Source organism: Sceloporus undulatus, chromosome 5 (genome assembly GCF_019175285.1).
Source record: "Sceloporus undulatus isolate JIND9_A2432 ecotype Alabama chromosome 5, SceUnd_v1.1, whole genome shotgun sequence".
In the NCBI taxonomy this organism is placed as follows: Eukaryota; Metazoa; Chordata; class Lepidosauria; order Squamata; family Phrynosomatidae; genus Sceloporus; species Sceloporus undulatus.
The window spans coordinates 73009004-73029454 of NC_056526.1; the positions used below are offsets into that span (position 1 = coordinate 73009004).

Sequence of the window (20451 nt, forward strand, 5' to 3'; positions counted from 1 at the left end):
TCTGTGCTGGGGCGATGGCACATGTGCCCACAGAAAGGGCTCTGAGTGCCACCTCTGGCATGTATGTCATAGGTTCGCCATCACTGTCCTGGACATAGTACTCGTCCCTGCCGAAGTTGTCATCTATCCACTCACTAGAATGCTCCCTATTCTGTTCTCACTGCTCACTGGCCTTTTGTACTGCCACCTTGTTCGTTGATGCCTTGCCATGACCATGTGGCTTGTTTGCTTCCAAAACTTTGGTCAGTATTCCCTAAATTGAGAATGTACTAAGAGAGTGAAAGAGGCAGGCAGGCAGAGCTGGCTTATAAAGCCAGCAGTATCCATCTCTCATATCTTCAAGTCTCAGTGACAGCTTTTAGCTTTTAACAATAAAGTTATTTTACCTTTACCTTTTACCATGAGTCAGTGATCAAGGGCCATTCCTTTGTTCTCACAGGCCTTAGTTTCTTTAGGACCAGCAAAGGTGGGTCCATCCCACAACTGGACCTCCCTTTGTGGAAGTGGGGCTGAATTATCTGAAATTTTAATCTGTGTGTATATGTAAAGTTTGTTCATCAACAACATCAAGAAAGGCATCACTGTCTTATATGGCTTCCCTTCATTGGTCAAAGACTTACTGAGTGGGATCCAGTTGGCTTAGAATGGATTCACTCAAATCAATGGAATTTGAGTTTGTCAAAACTAACTTGGTCTATTGATTTCATTGGGTCTTTTCTAAGCATTACTGAAGTCCAAAACACACTGCAGAAACAATCCAGTCTGAAATCACTTTAACTGCCCTGACTCAGTGCTAGGGAACTCTGGGAATTGTTGTTTATTTTGGCACCAGGGCTGGTTAACAGAGAAGGCTAAATGTCTCACACAACTACAGTTCCCAGAATTCCCTAGCATTGAGCCAGAGCAGTTAAAGCAGTCTCAAACTGGATTATTTCTGCAGTGTGTTTTGGATCTTAGTCGAGACCTAAGAAAAAGATTAATATTTTGTCCTGTCTAATCATTGAACCTTGGATAACAACAAGCCTCTATGTATTTCTGTAATTCACCCAAGCTGGACTTCTCCAAGTGTTGTCAATAAAAAGGCATTCTTAGTTATTTTGTCTGGTTTCTTGTGATAAGAAAAAAGGGTGGAAGAACATATGCGGGTTACTATAAGTCATTGTTATCTGGATCCTCAACTGCCAAATGTCTGTGAGTGAAACAAGATGATTGCAGAAAACACTGCTGTTATATGAAAGAAAGCAGTGTGTCTCTTAGATTTAGCCTAGTGCGGAAGGACTGTGGTGGTCCAGAATCAGGTTCTTAACACCTTTCTCTTCTATTCCAACTACAGGTAGTGAAAAATAATCAACAATGCACACATTAGAGAAATACTCCACTTTCTTAATTTCTCTCACAGCAGTTCTTTCTATCAAAAACTGTGGCTTTTAGGGATCCATTCTCATTCCTTATGTGGTCATCACATTATTATTATTATTATTATTATTATTATTATTATTACAGTTGAGGTCAAATTCTTTGCTGTTGCTGTCATAGAAATGGTTAAATAATTGTCCTCTTTGTCTAATCATTCAAAACATGCTCAGCATCAGCTGAGCAGCATAATCCAGTTTTGGAAGCTTATATCCTCCTGGCTTCATGTTACATTCCTGAAGATAACAAATCTTCAGACTTGACACAGTTATAGTCCTTTCCTCTTACCAGCCCTTCCAATACCCAGGAAAGTGAGGGACACTATGGCTGTGAAATTCTTTTGCCACCCCTTGTGAATGGCACTAAACACACTGGAGCAAAATGCTCTGATTACCTGCTCCCTGTTGTTTGGGTGAACTGAAAGCCTCTATGAGTGTGCATGTTTTATTCCCTACCAACCTCCTGGCCTCTGAACATAGATGAGTATACATTTTCCTCCTATCAGGCTACGCTAAATATGGTCATGGTCAGTATGTCAATAATCCCCGAGTTTAAGAGACACACAGACAGTGGTGTGTTGGGACATTCTTTCTGTTGAACTCTCTTGCTGACGTCTGATGCTTAAAACAGAGCATGCTTTCATCCTTCCGCGCATTGTCACGGCCCCCTAGGAATACTTTTAAAGGGTGCTGCAGCTACTCCAGGAAACAGTTGCTGACCAAACCAGTCACAGACGCATCGGACTTCAGCCTCCGTTAATGCTGCATGGTGGTTTCAACTTGACCTTGGTCAGACAAAAGAAGGGACCATGTCTACCTTTGGGTACAGGCGAGAGCTTAGTAAATATGAAGACCTAGATGAAGACGAACTCCTCGCTTCTCTAACTGATGAGGAGCTGAAGGAGTTGGAGAGAGAGTTAGAGGACATTGAGCCTGACCGGAACCTTCCAGTGGGGCACAGGCAGAAAAGTCTGACCGAGAAAACTCCGACAGGGACTTTCAGCCGGGAGGCACTGATGGCCTACTGGGAAAGGGAAACCAGGAAACTTCTAGAAAAAGAGAGGATGGGTGCATGTGAAAAGGTAGGAGAGCAGTTATATTGGACAAGTCCTAGAAATACTGACTGTGTTCCTCTTGTATCTGAGCAAAGCTTTTCCCCACAGTATTATCTGTTGAATTGAAAGGAAAATTAAACTAAAACTAGCAATAATGATTAAAGCAAAAATAGTGGAGAATGTCAGTACAGTTTGGCTGGGGGAGAGTTGATTAACATACTGACAATGCTAGATAATTTTCTGAAATTGTATTCCTTCAGATTTTAGATGGGAACAGCGTAAGAAAGAAACCCCTTGAGATAAATAACACTTGCTTACAAAAAAATTAGCACATTTCAGAGAGTACAAAAATAGAAACTTCTACCAAGTGTAATTTTTTTTTTTAAAAAAACCCTTTTTATTTTATGGGAAAGAACATTTTAAAAATGTGATCAGATTGTAAGTAGGAATGTGACTCAGTCCCTAAGGGATTCTACTGCAATACCCTTCCCCAAGTTGGTGACCTCCAGATGTGTAGAACTAAAACTCTCATCAGGCCCAGCCAGGGTGGGCCATTGTTGAATGGGGTGATAGGAGTTTTTGTTCCAACACATTTGAAGAGCTTCAGGTACGGAAAGGCTGTACCACTTTGCTACATGTATGGTTCACATCTGAGACTTCAGTTGCATATTTCATGTAGACAGTACTTCACAGTAGTTGTCCATGAGCAGGCATGTCCCAACTTCAGGTTTGTGGAATCAACTTTGTGGTGGGGATATGTGTTTGTTTTTTAAAAGAATCTTGAGATCCAATAACCATAACAAGATGAAAGATGGTTATGTAACTGTGAGGACAAGGACATGCATACAAGCTGCATTCCTCTCTGTTGTTGTCTTCAGGATTGAGCAGAAGGTCAGGATACCATGGGTCATGTCCATGGTATCCTGCCTCTGGGTTCAATTTGGGTCAGTCCTAGAGCCAAGCGCAATGACAGGCGGGTGTTTATATGCCTGCCAACTGCCACGCCATGGACCTGATGCCGCCACTCACCCCATACCTGCTGCTGATGTCTTGTCCATTCCAAAGGCCCCTGTTGTGGTCCATAAGGGTGGAAGTAGGGTATCTGGCTACATCCACATAGGCAGGTGCCCCCTTCTGACATGAGATGCTGTATTGGGGGGTCTTCGGGAAAGATGCGACAGCAATAACAGGTAGAGGGTGTGCACAGTCATCTAGTCTCCTGGCTATCACCATGGAGTTTCCTAGAAACTCAGAGGCAAGATCAGATTAAGCACCTTTGGGCAAGGATCAGTCCGGAACCACCAGACTGGCATCCAGAGTAGCCGATTCTGGCCTGAGACTAACGACCTGCATCAACACCATCAAGTCAGGGGGAGCACTGGCCTTTTGACCTGTGTGTACAGGCTCTTTGTCAGTTTTCATGATTTTTCAGTGTTTTAAACCATGTAGGAGCCCCAAACATGTAGGAAAGGCTCCCAAGTACAGAGAATTGTTTCCCTTGTGAAGGGGGATAAGGACCACCAAAGAGAAGGTACAGCTAGTGAGCTCATCCTCACTCTTCATAGTCATCATGTAAGTAATCTGCACACCCAAATACATCTCAGCTCAAATCTGCATATGAGTCCAGATAAAGAATTGTAACACCTAATTTAAGGGTGTGCAAGTTCCTTTTCATTATTTTTGTTAAAACAATTGGGACTAAAAAAAATTGTTTAACCATTTAAAATCATTCAGAGATCTAACAGTAAACCTTTTGCCCGTTGCTGCTGTAAAGAATGGTACAATTGGGGCCAGGCCTCCTCTGAGCTTTTTATCTTTGTTTTTTCTGACAAAAACTTCATCTCAAGCAACTTTATAAATACAAGGCAGTTTCAAAAGAAGCCTGCTGTGGAAAACTGGGCACGAAGAGGGCAGTAGGACACGTGGCACTTAGGGGAAACATCTGAAAATTACAGGACACATTCAGCTAGTCTTAACAATGTACATTTACATCTCACTGATTCCAATAAGGAAGAATTAAGTGTTAAGATTCTTGTTAAACATTAAGAAGAATTTTATCACTTTAAGATTTAACAGTTCTAAGGCATGGATGGGAAACTGAGATGGGGATAGCAGCCATTCCCCCTTCCTATTGTGAGACAAAGAAGTGCTTCCATTAGGACTGGATATGATGTGGAATCTGGTTTGAGTTTTAAGAATCAGACCAAACCCAGCCAATGTTTACACTTTGGGAAGTAGGTTGGGGTTTGCAGGGCTGTAGGGGCACCATGTTTTTGTAGTGGTTTTTCTCCATCCTTTTGGCCATCTTTGGAGGGATGGAAAAAGAAATTTAGAATCTTGGGGAGGGGAGCTTTTTGCTTCAGGGGTTTCTAGAGTGGCTTTATATGGCAGAGACTAGGCCTTAGAGGCTACCTGGAGTCTGTGGACAGTACGTCCCCCACCTCTATTTTAAGGCTATGTCATAGCCTTCCACTGGAATCAACAGAAAATAACAGTGCAGTTTAAACGTTGAACTACAACTTTGGAGACCAGGGTTCCAATCCTGATTTGGCCCTGGAAACCCACTGAGTGACCTTGGCCAAGTTACATTCTCTCAACCTCAGAGGATGTCAATGGCAACCCCTCCCAAACAAATTCTGCCAAGAAAACTCCATGGTAAGTTCACCTTAAGGTTTTCTTAAACTGTAAATGACACCAACTTCAAAGTAACTTCAGTGTTTTAAAAAAAATCTGTCTTCTAATGCAAACCAAGGCTCAAATTCTGTTGATTGTTCCCAAACAGAACAGACCCATTCAGTCAATTCTGAGGTGGTGAATCAATGTGTTAGTAAATGCCACTGTTTCAGTAGCTCCACTCTAGTTGAAAATAGAATATGGATTCTAATTGAATTAGATTTCTTTTTAAAGCCCAATAATGATTAACATGTTAACCCTTCCCCAGTAACTTTCCCACCTCTTCCTATCATGTCTACGAGATCATATGTCTACCAGGTTTTTAAAAAAAGAATAAAAGGGACATCATTCTTTCTCTAATGAATACTTTTAGGTGAAAACTGGACTAAGTGAAAGAAGTATTTTATTTATTTTGCTTAAGTAAAAAGTATTTTAGAGATATATACAGGCTAATGTCTTAAGAGCTACCCAACCATATAGTTCTTGCTGGTGGTTATTTTTTTCATATAACCCTTTACTACCTTTTAATAGAATCATTTGTTGTACCAGAAGATTTTTTAAAAAAATCAGCAGCCAACACAACTAAAAAAAAGAATAAAATTCCCAGTACTATACAAATTATAGGTCTATATTTATCACAACCATGCCCTGTTCTCTACCCATGTAAAGCAGCACAATTCAAGTGACTTGCAAAGAATTATCTTGCTTTTGGATTGGTGCTTATCAGAACCTAGCAGGAAGAATTTATCTAAGCATTACAGCCTGAGTGTTGGTATGCAGTCTATCAAAATGTTAATATAGTCTTTCTCATTCAGGCCCCTCAACAGTAGCAAATAAATAATAATAAATTGTAGTCTACCATAAAATAATAAACAGAAACAATAGTGATGCGAGAAGCATTCAGTGCTGCATAATCCAATCACATACACAAATAGTAACAACCATTAAGTCTGGATCTGGAAAGGTACAGGCACAGTTAAGTCGATAGTTAATTTCACACTACTCTCGAGGCTGTTTGGCATGTCTCTGAAACTGTCCTCCTCTTCAAGCACAATTATTATTATAACTTTAGCTTCAAGCATTTTGGGCATGCTCTATTTATACTACAAGCATCGGGCTCACATGCAAAAGATTCCAACTATGTTCATCAGTTCATGCCATTACTGTACTTTGCAAATTCCTGATGTTTGAAACTGACGGAACCTGCCTCAGGCAGAGAGGTGCTGGCTGCTAAAGACCGCTACTTTCCAACTACTTCTTAGAGAGGTGAGAGAAACAAGATCAGAGTCCTGTATACACAGGTCTACAGTCCACCTTGATTTATTAAGAATGGAATCTCTATCCATCTGGGCTTTCAGTTATTATATCTAGTCATGTAAATTACTAATTCCAGCTGTCAACTAGAGTACGTGCTGCAAAAATGGGACAGAGGTCTATTCTGCACTGCAAAAAAAATGCAGTTTGGCACAGCTTTAACTGCCATGGCAGAATGCTATGGAATCCTGGGATTTGTAGCTTTTTGTGACACCACAGCTCTTTAAAAGAGAAGGCTAAATATATCATAAAATTGCAAATCCCAGAATTCTATAGCATTGAGCTATGGCAGTTAAAGCAGTGCCAAACTGCATTATATCTGCAGTGCAGATTAGACCTTGGAGAGATTTCAAATTCCTCCTTTAGGGAATATTGGGAAGCTGCTGGCATTAGTTGCAGTTGATACAGTTGGATGGAGAAGCTGCATAAATCAGGTGAACTGTATGTCTTCATGTGAGACAAGCTTGGGATGGTTACTTTTTTAGACTACAAATCCCAGATGCTCTCACCAGAATGACCAGAGTGGCTCGATAATTCTGGGAGTCATAGTCCAAAAATGGTAGTTTCCAAAACAAACAAACACCACAACAGCAAACATGCTGACAACATAAATAGACATTTTTGTACATTTTCAAGTTGATATGCAAGGAAAATACTTCACATATGGGAACTTTTAAAACTGTGCATATTGATTTGGCTGTACAGTATATGGAATTCTTTCCTAATAATGTGTTTATTCAATGGAAAGGGCCTCAGGTGTCATGCTCCTACACAGCTGTAGAAGACAAGTCAAAAATATAAGCAGAATATTCACTTTTAGCAAAGCATGCATTTTTAAAAGAAGTACTGTACTTAGCTTCGGACTTCTCAGTCCACCACTCTCTCCTCCCCCTTCTTCCCTCTCACAAACAAATTTGGAATTGTAGACCTCAATCAGAATTATGTAAAATTATTTTCAACCATTTTTTTTTGTTTTCAGACCAAAAATCACCACCCACAAACTTGTCCCTTCCTCCTGCTGTGTATTAAAATGAAATACATAGAATCACTGGAAACACATAGCAGCATTTGAGGAGAGGCAAGGGAGGTCTTTAGCATGGAATATGCAGGAGAAAAGGGCTGAAATCCTTTCCCTACAAGTCATGGTCTTGATGTGAATTGCAGCTGACCAGAGTTTACCATTTTTTGTGGGGTAGTGGAGAAGAGAGCCAGTGCTGACCATGCTTAGTGCAATCTTGGATTAACCCTCAGCTTAAAGTACCTTTGTTCATCTTTTTGATAAAGCTGAATATATGTAATTACATTTTAAAATGTAATTGAAAAATAATCTGTAATATGTAATTGCATTTTTAATATGTTGCTTAGTCATTATGCTAGTTATGCCACAAGGAGAGCATCATATAATATGGATACCAAAATCCATGGATGCTCAGGTTTCATATAAGAGAGCCAGCGTGGTGTAGTGTTTTGAGAGTTGGACTGTGACTCTGGAGATCAGGGTTCAGTTCTCATCTCAGCCATAAAACCCACTGGGTGACCTTGAGCAATTCACACTCTCTCAGCCTTAGAGAAAGGCAATGACAAACCTCCTCTGAACAAATCTTGCCAAGAAAATTCCATGATAGGGTCTCCTTAGGGTCACCATAAGTAGGAAATGACTTGAAGGCACACAAGAATAACATAGTAAAATGGCATCCCTTATATAAAAAAATGCAAAATCAGGATTTGCTTTTTGGAATTTTTTGCAGCAGGAGGGGAATATTTTCAAGCCATGGATGGTTGATGGCAAAATCCATGGATATGGAAAATTGGCTCTACAATATGTATATGCAACGTATAGTTGAGGTGAAATGGTGCCTACAGGGCCATGCAACATAATGAGAAATCCTTTCTTCCTTTTCATTTTATCATCAGTTCTCAGCCTTTTATGCACTGCAGTTCACCAGCAAATACTTCCTAGTAGTGCTCACCTCATATATCCATGTATGTGGCTACATCCTGAAGCCTTTTCTGCCCTTGCTGTACTCCCAGATAATGGACAATAAGTGAATCGAGTTTCTTGTTCCTAACACATGGCAATTTTTTGTTGCTTCTCTTGAAAAAGGTGATATCACTGTTCCCACGCTTGAAAGAAAATGTCAATTGTGAATACAACTTTTTTTTTAAAGTCAGCAAATAGTGCTGACTTGATGTGGGAGAGAAATGCATTGCTTGTTCTTTCTAATGTTGAGGATGATGTCAAGTTAATGCCCATGACACAGAACCACAATATTCCAAATTGCAGTCGTACACAATGTACTAGGGCTGAATATTCAGGACAGGAGATTACTTCGGTGCAAAAATTGTTACTGTTAGAAAGACCCTTGGATCTCATAAAACAAAGGATTTAGGACTTGAAAATAAACAAATCAATAATCTTGAAAAGCCCTCCAGGAAGTTCACTGGAATAAAATGTTAGAATATTTAGGCTAAAATATATATTGACTTTGCTAATTATTGAACCTATATTCCCTTTAGGATTCTAAAGAACAGGAGGAAGAAGAGGGAGGAGAAGAAGATGGAGAAGATGAATCAGAAGAAATTAATGAAGCATATTTCACAGAAAGTAATAGTGAAGTTTCTGAGGAGGCATACACTGAAGAAGATGAAGAAGAAGAGGATAAAGAAGAAGAAGAGGGGGAGGAGGAGGAGGAGGTAGAAGAAGGTAACAGAAGAGAGGAAGAGAAGGAGGAGGAGGAGGAAGAGGAGGAAACGGAGGAAGAAAGTGATGCAGATGATAGCGAAGAAAAAGAACCTGTTGAAGAATGTAAAAAGACAATAAACAATGAAAGTAAAAGGAGTTCAATAAGTATAAAACTTAAAAACTCCAATAACAAAACTGAAAATGAAATAGTTGCCAATGGTCATAGTGAAAAGGATGCAGAAGACTTGAGCTACAGAAAGAGTGCCATGCATCCTTGTGGAAACCCAACTGTGATTGAAGATGCTTTGGAGAAAGTTAGAAACAATGATCCTGACACCACTGAAGTTAACTTAAACAACATTGAGAACATCACACCACAGATGCTTATACACTTTGCTCAGGCCCTGAGGAACAACACTGTAGTCAAAACCTTTAGTTTGGCCAACACTCATGCTGATGACAATGTTGCAATGGCTATTGCAGGTATGCTAAAAGTGAATCAACATATATCAAATCTAAATCTCGATTCCAATTTTATTACAGGGAAAGGAATATTAGCTGTCATGAGGGCTTTGCAGAATAACAAGGTTTTAACAGAATTAAGGTTTCACAACCAAAGGCATATAATGGGTGGCCAGGTTGAAATGGACATAGCTAAACTTCTGAAGGACAATACTACAATTATAAAGCTAGGCTATCATTTTGAGCTGGCTGGACCAAGAATGAGTATGACAAGTATCCTGACAAGAAATATGGATAAACAGAGACAGAAACGGATGCAGGAGCAAAGACAGCAAGAATCCAATTGGAATGGAACACTAAGTCCAAAGACCAAAGCTTTGCAAAAGGGAACTCCTGGTTCTTCACCTTATTCATCTCCCCGAAGTTCACCTTGGTCATCTCCAAAACTTCCTAAAAAAGTTTCCCCCATTCAAAACCAGACTTCTCCAAGAAGTTCACCTAGGTCATCTCCAAAGATTCCTAAAAAGGTGCCTCCTGTTAAAAGCCAGCCTCCATCCCCACCACCTCCACCTCCTCCTCCACCACCACCACCTCCTCCACCTCCTCAAATAGAGAAAAAGGTGCCAACCAGGAACATTGCTGAGGTTATCAAACAACATGAAAGTGCCCAAAGGGCTGTACAAAATAAACAGAAAAAGAAAAAAGGCAAGAAAAGCAAGAAATATGAGAATGAAATCTTGTCAGAAATAAAAAATTCATTGAAGTCAATTTCAGACAAGAAGTCAGAAGAAGGTTCACGTCCTTCTACCCGGCCTTCTACCCCAGTGAGATGTCTCCATACTGATCTCATGGATGCAATTCGTGCAAGCAGTATGAAACAGCTAAGGCGGGTAAGTATCCATCCCAGAATGTTAAGATTACATGATAGTGAATATTAAAAATTAGTGTACTGGGGTTTTTTGTTTTGTTTTGTTGTTTTGTTTTATAAAATCTAAGTTACATTATATAATCAAATCGTGTGTGTGTGTGTGTGTGTGTGTGTGTGTGTGAGACAGAGAGAGAGAGAGAGAGAGAGAGAGAGAAATTTGAAAGGTGATGGCCTAAGTATACAGTTTATAATGCAAACTAAGACAGATTTGTGTGTGTTTAGATATGTATGCATTATTTTGTCTTGGGGCTTGTCTTCACTGGTCAAAGTACTCGTGGCTATCCTGGAGTATTCTGGCCCTGAATTCCCCCCAAATTCCCCCCGTTACTTGTGCTCTCTGCAGCAATGACAGATGGCTGCCTTCCTACATGATCCCCATTTGTCGCCTGCTGCCACTGCTAGAGCAGTGTCAATGCTGGCAGCTTTGTTCTTACCTCAGAGCAAGTTGCACCCACAGCGGAAGCAACTCGCAGTGACCACATGGGAAGGCAACTCCCCATCATTGCTACAAAGAGAGCCAAAAACCTGGAGCAAAAGGTAAGGCTTTCAAATTTGGCAAAAGGAAAGGAAAGGTTGACTTGGATATGGATGTCAAGAAGGAAGACAGTCTGAGCTCAATTTAGGGTTTTGGCCCTGCCTCATGTAAACAGGACACAGTGAGCTCAGGGAGAATTCAGAGTAAATAACCCATGTAGACAATCCCTTGGTTTGCATGATCATGCTATTAAAACACATCTTGCCTGAGTCATGGATCTCTGACCTTTTTTTAAAAAGGGACTCAAAATCAGATTGTTAAGAATGCTGTGTCAAGTTTTTACTAAATAGCAAAACCACAGAATACAGTGAATAACAATAACAACAACAATAATGCCACTAATTAATGCAGTTAAGAATGCAACTACTATGAAGACAATGGCAAAATAATACAGCATTATAAAAAAATTTTTAAAGCATAACATTAACATATCAAGGAAAGAAGAAAATAAACGAGACCTCTCTAGGCAAATGCAAAATGGGCTATAAAGTGGGAGACTGGCAGTTTCTCTGGGGACACATCTGCACAGAGACCTTGGTGGTTCTGCTCCCTGGTGCTTGATCATTACAGAGGGTCTCAGCCCCCCTCTATCTAATCTTGTGTGGGGCTCAAGTCCCCCTGCTCCCTCATTCTGGGATCTATCGTCTGACTTAAATGGCCACAGTTTTCAACAAGGTAAAAATTATGAGGGGTGTGTGAAAGGAACAGAGAGAAAGAGAGATTATAAATGAACAAAGAGTATCTCTGTGTATAGGCACCATTTTATTTTATTTTATTTTGCAATATCAGGCTGCCCAAGCCTAAAAGTTACTTGAGAATGGAAAGGGCACAGGGAGCAATGCCACCAAGCTGAAGAAGTGATCCTTAGAAAGTGGAAAGGGTACTAGTCTTATTTAACTACAGAATCACTCTGCTTTCCTGTCACACTTAATATGCTTCAGGTATAACACATTGTTTGTCAAAAGTAGAAACTATGACTCCAGAAGAAGTTTCTTTACCTTTCTCTAACTTCAAGAGAACAAAGTACAAGGGGAAAAATGGGTGGAAGACACAAAGAGTTATATGTATGCAACACATACCTTGATAAAAGCAATGCATACATTGACAAAAGCTGGGAGACAGAATAGGATTTTCTAGTTCTTTCATGCCATCCCTCTGGTGGGGGTGGGAATTGGGCCCAGAACAAAATGATAAGCAAATGTTACTTCAGAAAGAAGGAGGCAACAGGGGAGGAACCACTAGGTACATCTTGCCTGGAGTGAACAGAACTCCAGAATGCTTCTTTGGTATCTTTTGAGGTGTCCTGATGCCACACTGCAGAATTAATGAAGATTGACTTTAACTGCCATGGCTCTATGCTATGGAATCCTGAGCTCTCTGACAGAGGAGGCTAAATTGGTCACTAAACTATTTTTTTTTAATTGGTCACTAAACTAAAAATCCCAGATGTCCATAGCATTGAGCCATGACAGTTAAAGTAGTGTCAAATTGCATTAATTCTGAAATGTAGATGCTGCTTTGGACTGACCATGACAACTCTGGTGTGATGTATCTGGCATGGGACTGTTTCCCTTTCAGATGGTTCCTTGTTTACATTGGACTCAATTTCCCTCATATTTAGGCATAATTGATGCAACTCATTTCAGAAGTTTCTAAGCATGTTTGAGGAGTGGTGAGGGATCTATGGCGCGTTACAAACGCGCGCATAGTACGCGCTCTGCGTGTACTAGGGTTAGGTTAGGAAGAGCCATCTCTTCCTCACAGCCCTCAATCCTAGTACGCACAGCACGCGTAAGAGATGGTGCCGCCCATCCACATGGGGGCCGCCATCTTTACGTAGCGGACGCGCTGCGTCTGCACATCGCACCCCAGATATGACGCAGCAAGTGCGTGACTAGCGCCTTGCGGCGTCACATCCAGGGCCCAGGAAGAAGCGTGATTTTCACGCTTCTTCTTTGCTGCATCCGGGAACCAGGCAGTTTGGCTGCTGCGGTTCCCGGACGTAGCAACCGGAGGCGGCAGCAGACCGCCGCTTTTCGGCAGTCTGTAACCTGCCTTTGAGAGTTAATTTGGTTCAAGATATGTACTGTTTAAAATGGAGGTGTCTGTTGTTTTAAAATGCTAAACAAAACAATAACCACCCTGCTGATGTGCACAGAGGGATGGTCATGTCTGCACAGTCTTGTCTTAATAGGTCAGCCAGGGGGATTAATCTGTTGAGGCTCCTTAGAATTCAAAATGGAGCTCTGTGGAGGGCATTGCATGAGACTCATTTTGGTGTCATGTTGGATGAACAAGGGGATTGGGATCCTGAAACTTGTGACTCTGAAGCTGCCTCTCAGCCTTCTCCAATCCCATTTTGACCCTCATTATTATTGTTGTTGTTGTTGCTGTTGTTATCATTATTATTTTCATTTATATGTTGCATTTCTCCCAGAGGAGGACCGAAGACAGCTCACAGAAGGAAATTAACCAAAATCTATAGTGCAATTAAAAAAACTCATTAGTAGTTAGAATTAAAACAATATAACATTATTTAAAAACATACCAAAGTTTTTTTTTTAAAGTACCCCAATAACAAACCCTCCCTGGTGCAGTTACATAGTAAAAGCCTGCTGAAACAAAAAGGGTTTTGCTTGTTGGTGAAAGGAAAACAGGGAGGGAGGGAGGGACAAGGATGGCCTAGGGAGTTCAAGGGGGTGGGAGCAACCTCTTTCTCTCTTTCTTTCTCTCTCTCTCTTTTCTCTCTCTCATGTCCTCACATTACAAGCTCACTTGTGATGGTAGCCAGACCAAGATCTTTGAGATTTTCATGTCCTTGCAAGTTCATATGGAGAAAATACCAATACACTATCACATTCACAGAAGAATATCTGTGTTGTTTAGTTCCCAATGGATATACTGAAAGGTCTCTGCTTCTAAAGGCCTCTCTGCTGACCTTTAACTCATCATAGGATTGTTTCTATGGACAAGGTTGATGTTTAGATCATTTCCTTATAGTTAATGTTATTAAATTTGGTATTACAACAACCCTCCTCTTTTATAGGTGGAAGTCCCAGAAGCTTTGCGATAAAAGCAACCAGTCAGCCCATGAAAAGGTGAAGAGGGTGATTGCTATGGTGGTTAGGAGAAAGGTGCCAAATCATTTGCAAGTAATAAAAGAGACTAATATTAAGGACTTTGAAGATGTACTCTTAGATTGGGAATATGAAGAGAGAGCAAGAGCGCTGTTAAACACCAGGCAATGCTTTTAAGCATTTTTTTTTCATTTGTAAATATGGAAAGTACTTTTTTATTGAATGAAATTTATAAGAAGAAATAGTTTATTTAGATACATTTGTTGAAAGCCAGCTGCACTTCACAGGAAAGGTTCTTTCTAAAGAGCAGTAATTGTTCAGTGACTTATGTTTTTGTCTGCCTTATGAAGTTACAATAAAGGTGGTTTGACTTTTCAAGTACTGTATATGTATTTATACATATATGATACTGTATATGTAAAGTTATATAACAAATCACTAAAATAATTGATTATTTAAATGAACACCACACAGTCCAAACTATAAATAGCAGTATGGGAGCAGATCCATAAGACATTCAAGAGCTACTAAACAAACAGATTGTCCAGTCATGTGAAGCTCTCCACAGCAGTGGCGGCCCTGGTTAGGAATGTGTGGCACTAGCATGGAAATCATCTGTTTAAGGGGGAAATTGTCACGATGGATATTTATTTATTTGTTTGTTTGTTTGTTTGTTTGTTTGCATATTATGGCTACCTAAGTAAAGCAAGCAGACAGAAAGAAAATCAACTCATTTGAGATGTGGTGCTGGAGAAAAGTGCTTAAGATACTGTGGGTAACCAAAAAGAGAAATAAATGGGTTGTTGACCTAGCCTGAAAATCAACTTGGAAGCCAAGATGATCAAATTCAGGCTGTCATACTTTGGCCACATCATGAGAAGGCATGATTCACTAGAAAAGACAATAATGCTAGGAAAGATAGAGGATAGTAGAAAGAAGAGGCAGACCCCACATCAGTTGGTTGGATTCAGTCAGAGAGATCACAAGCATTGATTTGCAGAGATCAAGGATAGGGGAACTTGGAGCTGTTCATCCATAAGGTAATCAAGACTTGAGGTTGACTTGACATCAGTGAAGAACAAGGACTCGATGTTTCTGTTTTTCATCCACTGAATTAAGCTGTATGAAGCTGCTTTGGGAAGTGAAGCCTGGCCCAAAGCATTTTGCTGCTGCACATAAAGCTGACACAACTTCTCTGAAGGCCATCTAGAGGGGCACGTCAGTCTTATTTCAACTTAGTCAATGGGAGAATGTCCTCCATTACACCTGAAACTATTTAAAGACCAGGACAAGCTGTATAGTAGAGATAAACAGCTAAAGAATTCTGGTGTTCCAGCCAGGAGATTTTTGTTGCTGTCCGCAGCAGCTGTTATATGAAGTGATTGCCTCACTCTGTCCAAGATACGCCTGCACACAAGGCAAGTCCAGTATAGCTAAATAACCTCCTCTGGATGATTTTAAATTCTTTACCTTTACCCTTGATAGGTGCACACTTATTATTTATGTCTCTATAGTTCGTCTGGGGCTATCGCAGCCTGAACAGTTTAGGAAATCGAATCAATATCACTTCTCAAATATGTGCCACACCCCTGAGGCAAAATGCTGTGTGTTGCAGCCATTTTCCTTGGGAGAAGCAAGAAACCATGTAGCCATGGGATGTTTGTTCTATTCTTTTTACACAATCACATTACAATAGCAAAGTGGCAGCAATGATGCAAAGAATCATCCAGCTACTACTGTCCACCCTGAAATATAGCCAAATTGGTGAAGACTGGAGAATGAAGAAAGAGTCAGACTGAAAACCATGGGAAAGAAGAAAAGGCTGGGAGAAATATTCATCCTTAAGGTGGGTTAATATTACCCAAAACAATGATCTTTTATTCTCAGTGCCATAATGAGAACATGGACACATTCTGGGTAGGTATATGTTGTCAGCAAGATACTGACTGCTCTTTTCATGGTATAGGTGTAACTTGAAATGATCTATACGCCAAAGGAAAATGAAAAAAAATCCTAGCCTAGCCTTCACTGAAAAAATACTACTGAAAATGGGTACCAGGCACAGATTTGCTGCTGCTGTTGTTGTGTGCCTTTATGTCCTTTCTTTCTTACAATGAGTCTAAGGTAAACCCATCATGGGATTTTCATGGCAATACTTATTCGGAGGGGGTTTGCTTTGGCCTTCCTCTGAAGCTGAGAGAGTGTGACATGCCCAAGTTCGCCAAGTGGGTTTCAATGGCTGGATTCAATGGCGGGGAATAGAACCATAATTTCCAGAGTCATAATCCAGCACTCAAACCACTGTATCGCATGGGCTCTAAGCACAGCTACCATTCCCCTCAGATTTTTTAATTTGACAGAGACAGTTACAATCTCCTGTCGTCCCATTTTTTCAGCAGCTTTCAAAATGTCAGAGTTTCTTTCTTCTCTACCACTTTTCCTTTTGTATTCAGCATACTTCACTTCCTGCAAACTGAGTTCAAGGTGCAAAAGAGCTCAATTAACTCAGCAGGGATAGAGGACAGGAGAGGGAAGAATCTTTCCCTTCCCAGTAGGTTCAGGTAAAAGCAAACTGCCCCTGCCTCTCTCTCTCTCTCTCTCCTTGGCCCCATATGACCTGGTTTTCATCTGTGAAATATTAGAAGGTATGAGCTACTCTTTGGTGGCCAGTACTTACTTGCTTCAATATAGCTATCATTGAGATCTCTCTGCCTCCTTCTAAAACCAAGCCAAGCCACAGAGATTTGGAAGTACTGTGTATATAGGTTCATTCATGAGATCATACTCTGATTTTACTATATACATACGGTACTTATTTATTTAGTATGATCTCATGAATGAACCATGTATACACAGTAGCCCAACCTCTTCTGTGCCAATGGAATGCCTTACTGCGATGCTAAATTATCATTCCTCTCATGAAAATATTTTTCTCCTTATTTTTCCGATAAGAAAAAAAAAGAGTAGTGATCTATTTTCACGCACAATTATTACAGGGAAAATTTCATGCCATGATGCATAGCAAGAGAAAGGGTTATGTTGTGTTAACAGCTCTTTCAAAATCTCAGAAGAAAATTGGTAACACGAGATGCATAAGCTTTCCCCTGGGTCTGCATGCCAGCTTAGCTTCATGTTCTATCTATTCCCTTGAGTCATCATGAGGCCAGGGGAGATAGTGTCCTAGCTCTTAATGTTTGACTTACAGAGAATAATTTGATTCTCTTATCATCCTGTGTGTACTGTAACTATTTCTCTGCCCATATGCATCTAGACCCTGAATGAACTCAGGGATGGTATTGTTATCTCATATGGTAGTGTGTGAAAGAGAGAGTTAATGTGTGTGTGTGTGTGTGTGTGTGTGTGTGTGAGAGAGAGAGAGAGAGAGAGAGAGAGAGAGAGACTTAGGGGTTCTTCAGACTGGCCATTAAGATGAACCTGGGGACAAGAGTTGGGGCATCGTGTCCACATGACGCATGCCCCGACTCTGCCCCCAGGGTGCCATGATGCAGTGCGCCACTCCACACAGTGTGTAGCATCACAGCATTCCTCCAACGATGCATCCGCACAATGTTTTGCAGCTCTTTTTTGCACCCTGGAAAGGCCCGATTGGGGCTGTGGCATGCGGTTGCAGTAGCTCCAATTTGCTAGGAAAGGGGTGGTGTCATGCCGTCCCTTAGGGGCTGTCTGTACAGCCCCTTAAAGAAAGAGAGGGAGGTAACATTTTAACTTGATGTGCCAGTTCTCAACTTATTTGTATCTATCACACAGCAACTCTGGGATTCCACATCAAATACTGAGAATACTTTTGTTGTGTACTTTCAAGTCATTGCTGACTTATAGCAGCCCTATCATAGGACTTTATTGGCATGTTTCTTCAAAGGGAGTTTGCCTGTGCCATCCACTGAGGCTGAGAGAGTGTGACTTCCCCAGAGTCACCTATTGGGTTTTCATGGTTGAGCCAGGACTGAATCCTGGTCTTCCAGTGTCCTAGTCCAACACTCCAACCCTTACACTGCACTGGTGCAAAAGAGCACCTGCATGCTGAAAGACCTTGGGTCAGAAAACGTTGCATACTAAGTAAAAAGGATATGTACAAAATGGAATGCAATATGATAGGAAAGTATTGTTCATATTGAACATTTATTTCCCAAGGAGTGTCTGAAGCTAGTGTGCATTTGAAAACACTAACAACACTGCCGAATCCAAGGATGAACAAGAGGCAAGAAAAAGTCATCATGGTACCTATGCACACAATGCCATAAGCACAAAAAAAACCAGGCTGCCTGCACATTATTACAGTATTTCTTTGTTGTAAACCAAGGTGCAGTGCCCAAAACTCATACATTCTTGAAAGTTTTCTTGGCTACAGTGTTTTCAAAGGCTACTGGAGTGAAGGGACCAGGGCAAATGACTTTTAGTAATGTCATGCAGTCAGTAAGATTCTCCGTTCACCTTTCCTTCTTAATTCAAGCATGCAAGGGAAAGGAAGAGGCAACACATATGTATGCACACACGCACATATGTAGTATGTGATCCAGTTTGACCTGGAAGATTTTTTCCTCCAACTCCAAAATGTGAACCAATAAGACATCTACCGCATGTCCTCAAGTGTGACATTTGGAGAATGTCAGGCTGCAACGTAGGTGGGGGACATATTGAAAGCTTCCTGCTTTTTGAACAATCTGTGCAGTTTCTGGAACTGATACATAGATGCTGAAGAGACTCCTGCATGCGTAGGCTGGGCCAAAGTTTATCAAAGATAAAGTACATTTTTACTTCAGCTTTAAATAGTTGATAAGCCTTAAATTAACCTTTGCATGAAGACATCCTGGAAACGTTGTAGCACAAAGGCACTGGGATTATCAGTTTGTTTGTTTTTATTCTATCATTAAGGCAGGATGAGAACAAGATGTATGATGGGTGTTTTTGGCAATCAGATAGGTCCAAAACACACTGCAGAAATAAACCAGTTTGAAACCATTTTACCTGCTCTGGTTCAATGCTAGGGAATTCTGGAAACTGTAGTTTTATGAGACATTTAGCTTTCTCTGTCAGAAAGCTCTAGTGCCATGGTAAACTACAATTCCTATGATTCCCTAGCACTCAGCTAGGGCAGTTAAAGCAGTCTCAAACAGGATTATATCTGCAGTGTGTTTCAGACCTCAGTACAAGATTTTCCTCTCCTATGTATTTTGCATTTAGCGTGCCTTCTTATTAGTCAAGGGCTTAGTTTGCAAATTTGATTGCTGAGGCACATATCTTTGAAGTTATCCTACTGTGGGAAATACACATTCCCTTTAATAACCAGTTTGGGCCACGGATGACAAAGTGATACAACACAAAATTGTCACGTAATTCCATAGTAATGTGCACCAGTTTTAGATAAAGCCTGAATACTGAAGCAAGTGGCCTGCTATGGAGGTACTTGGATCTCTTCCAATGTTGAGTCAGATAATCCCAAAGATTTTGGTCTACTTTGGAAGACAGTTTTTATAGTCCTCCTTAAAGCGACCTCCTCCAAGCTCTTCCATAAATAAATAAATAAATAAATACAGTGGTTTCCTATCATGGAATGAATACATGATAGCTTTCCAATCGCAATACTTTTGGGATGGATGCTAACAACAACAACAACAACAACAACAACAACCTATCAGACATTGGCCAGTATCCTGTATCAGCTATTTAGTTTATTGCAGTTGTTCTGTGCCTTCAAGTCATTTTCTAACTTACGGTGACCCTTTCTTGGCAAGAGTTGGTCAGAGGAGGTCTGCCATTGTCTTCCCTTAAGGCTGAAAGCATGTGACTTCCTAAACGTCATCCAGTGGGTTTCATGATCAAGTGAGGAATTGAACCCTGGTCTCCAGAGTCACAGTCCAACACTCAAACCACTACACTACACTGGCTCTCTTTTGTTAGGTATATTTAAGTAAGCAACCTCTTTGTGTGTAACCCTCCCAAACCTGATGGAAACATCATTCACCCACATTCCAACCACCAGTAGAATGGGCTTCCTTTTCTCCATACAGCTGATAAAGAGGTTTAGGGGGGAGTTACAGTGGACCCTTGTAAGTCATCCTAATAGCTTTTCCAACCAGTTTTCATCTGCCTTGAACACTTCTGACCATGTTAAATGTTAAGGATATTTGAAGAAACCCATTCCCTTAATTTATGACAGCACTATCTACTTTTACATTAATATATATGATATAAATCAGTAAAGGCCTTGCTAGAATACAATGATCAGGTCCACCCCCCCCCCCCACCATATCCTCTCAACAGAGCAGAATAGATGCTACAAATTTAGAACCT

At 40.7% G+C, this 20451-nt stretch overlaps 1 protein-coding gene across 1 annotated transcript; it reads left to right on the top strand.

Annotated features, from left to right (window-relative positions):
* Nucleotides 1-2093: 2093 nt before the first annotated feature.
* Nucleotides 2094-14517, top strand: LMOD2 (leiomodin 2). The gene is made up of 3 exons (XM_042470565.1): nt 2094-2494; nt 8972-10489; nt 14109-14517. Exons 1-3 carry the CDS (start codon nt 2222-2224, stop codon nt 14133-14135), a joined length of 1818 nt encoding a protein of 605 aa, XP_042326499.1. The 5' UTR covers nt 2094-2221; the 3' UTR covers nt 14136-14517.
* Nucleotides 14518-20451: the final 5934 nt, after the last annotated feature.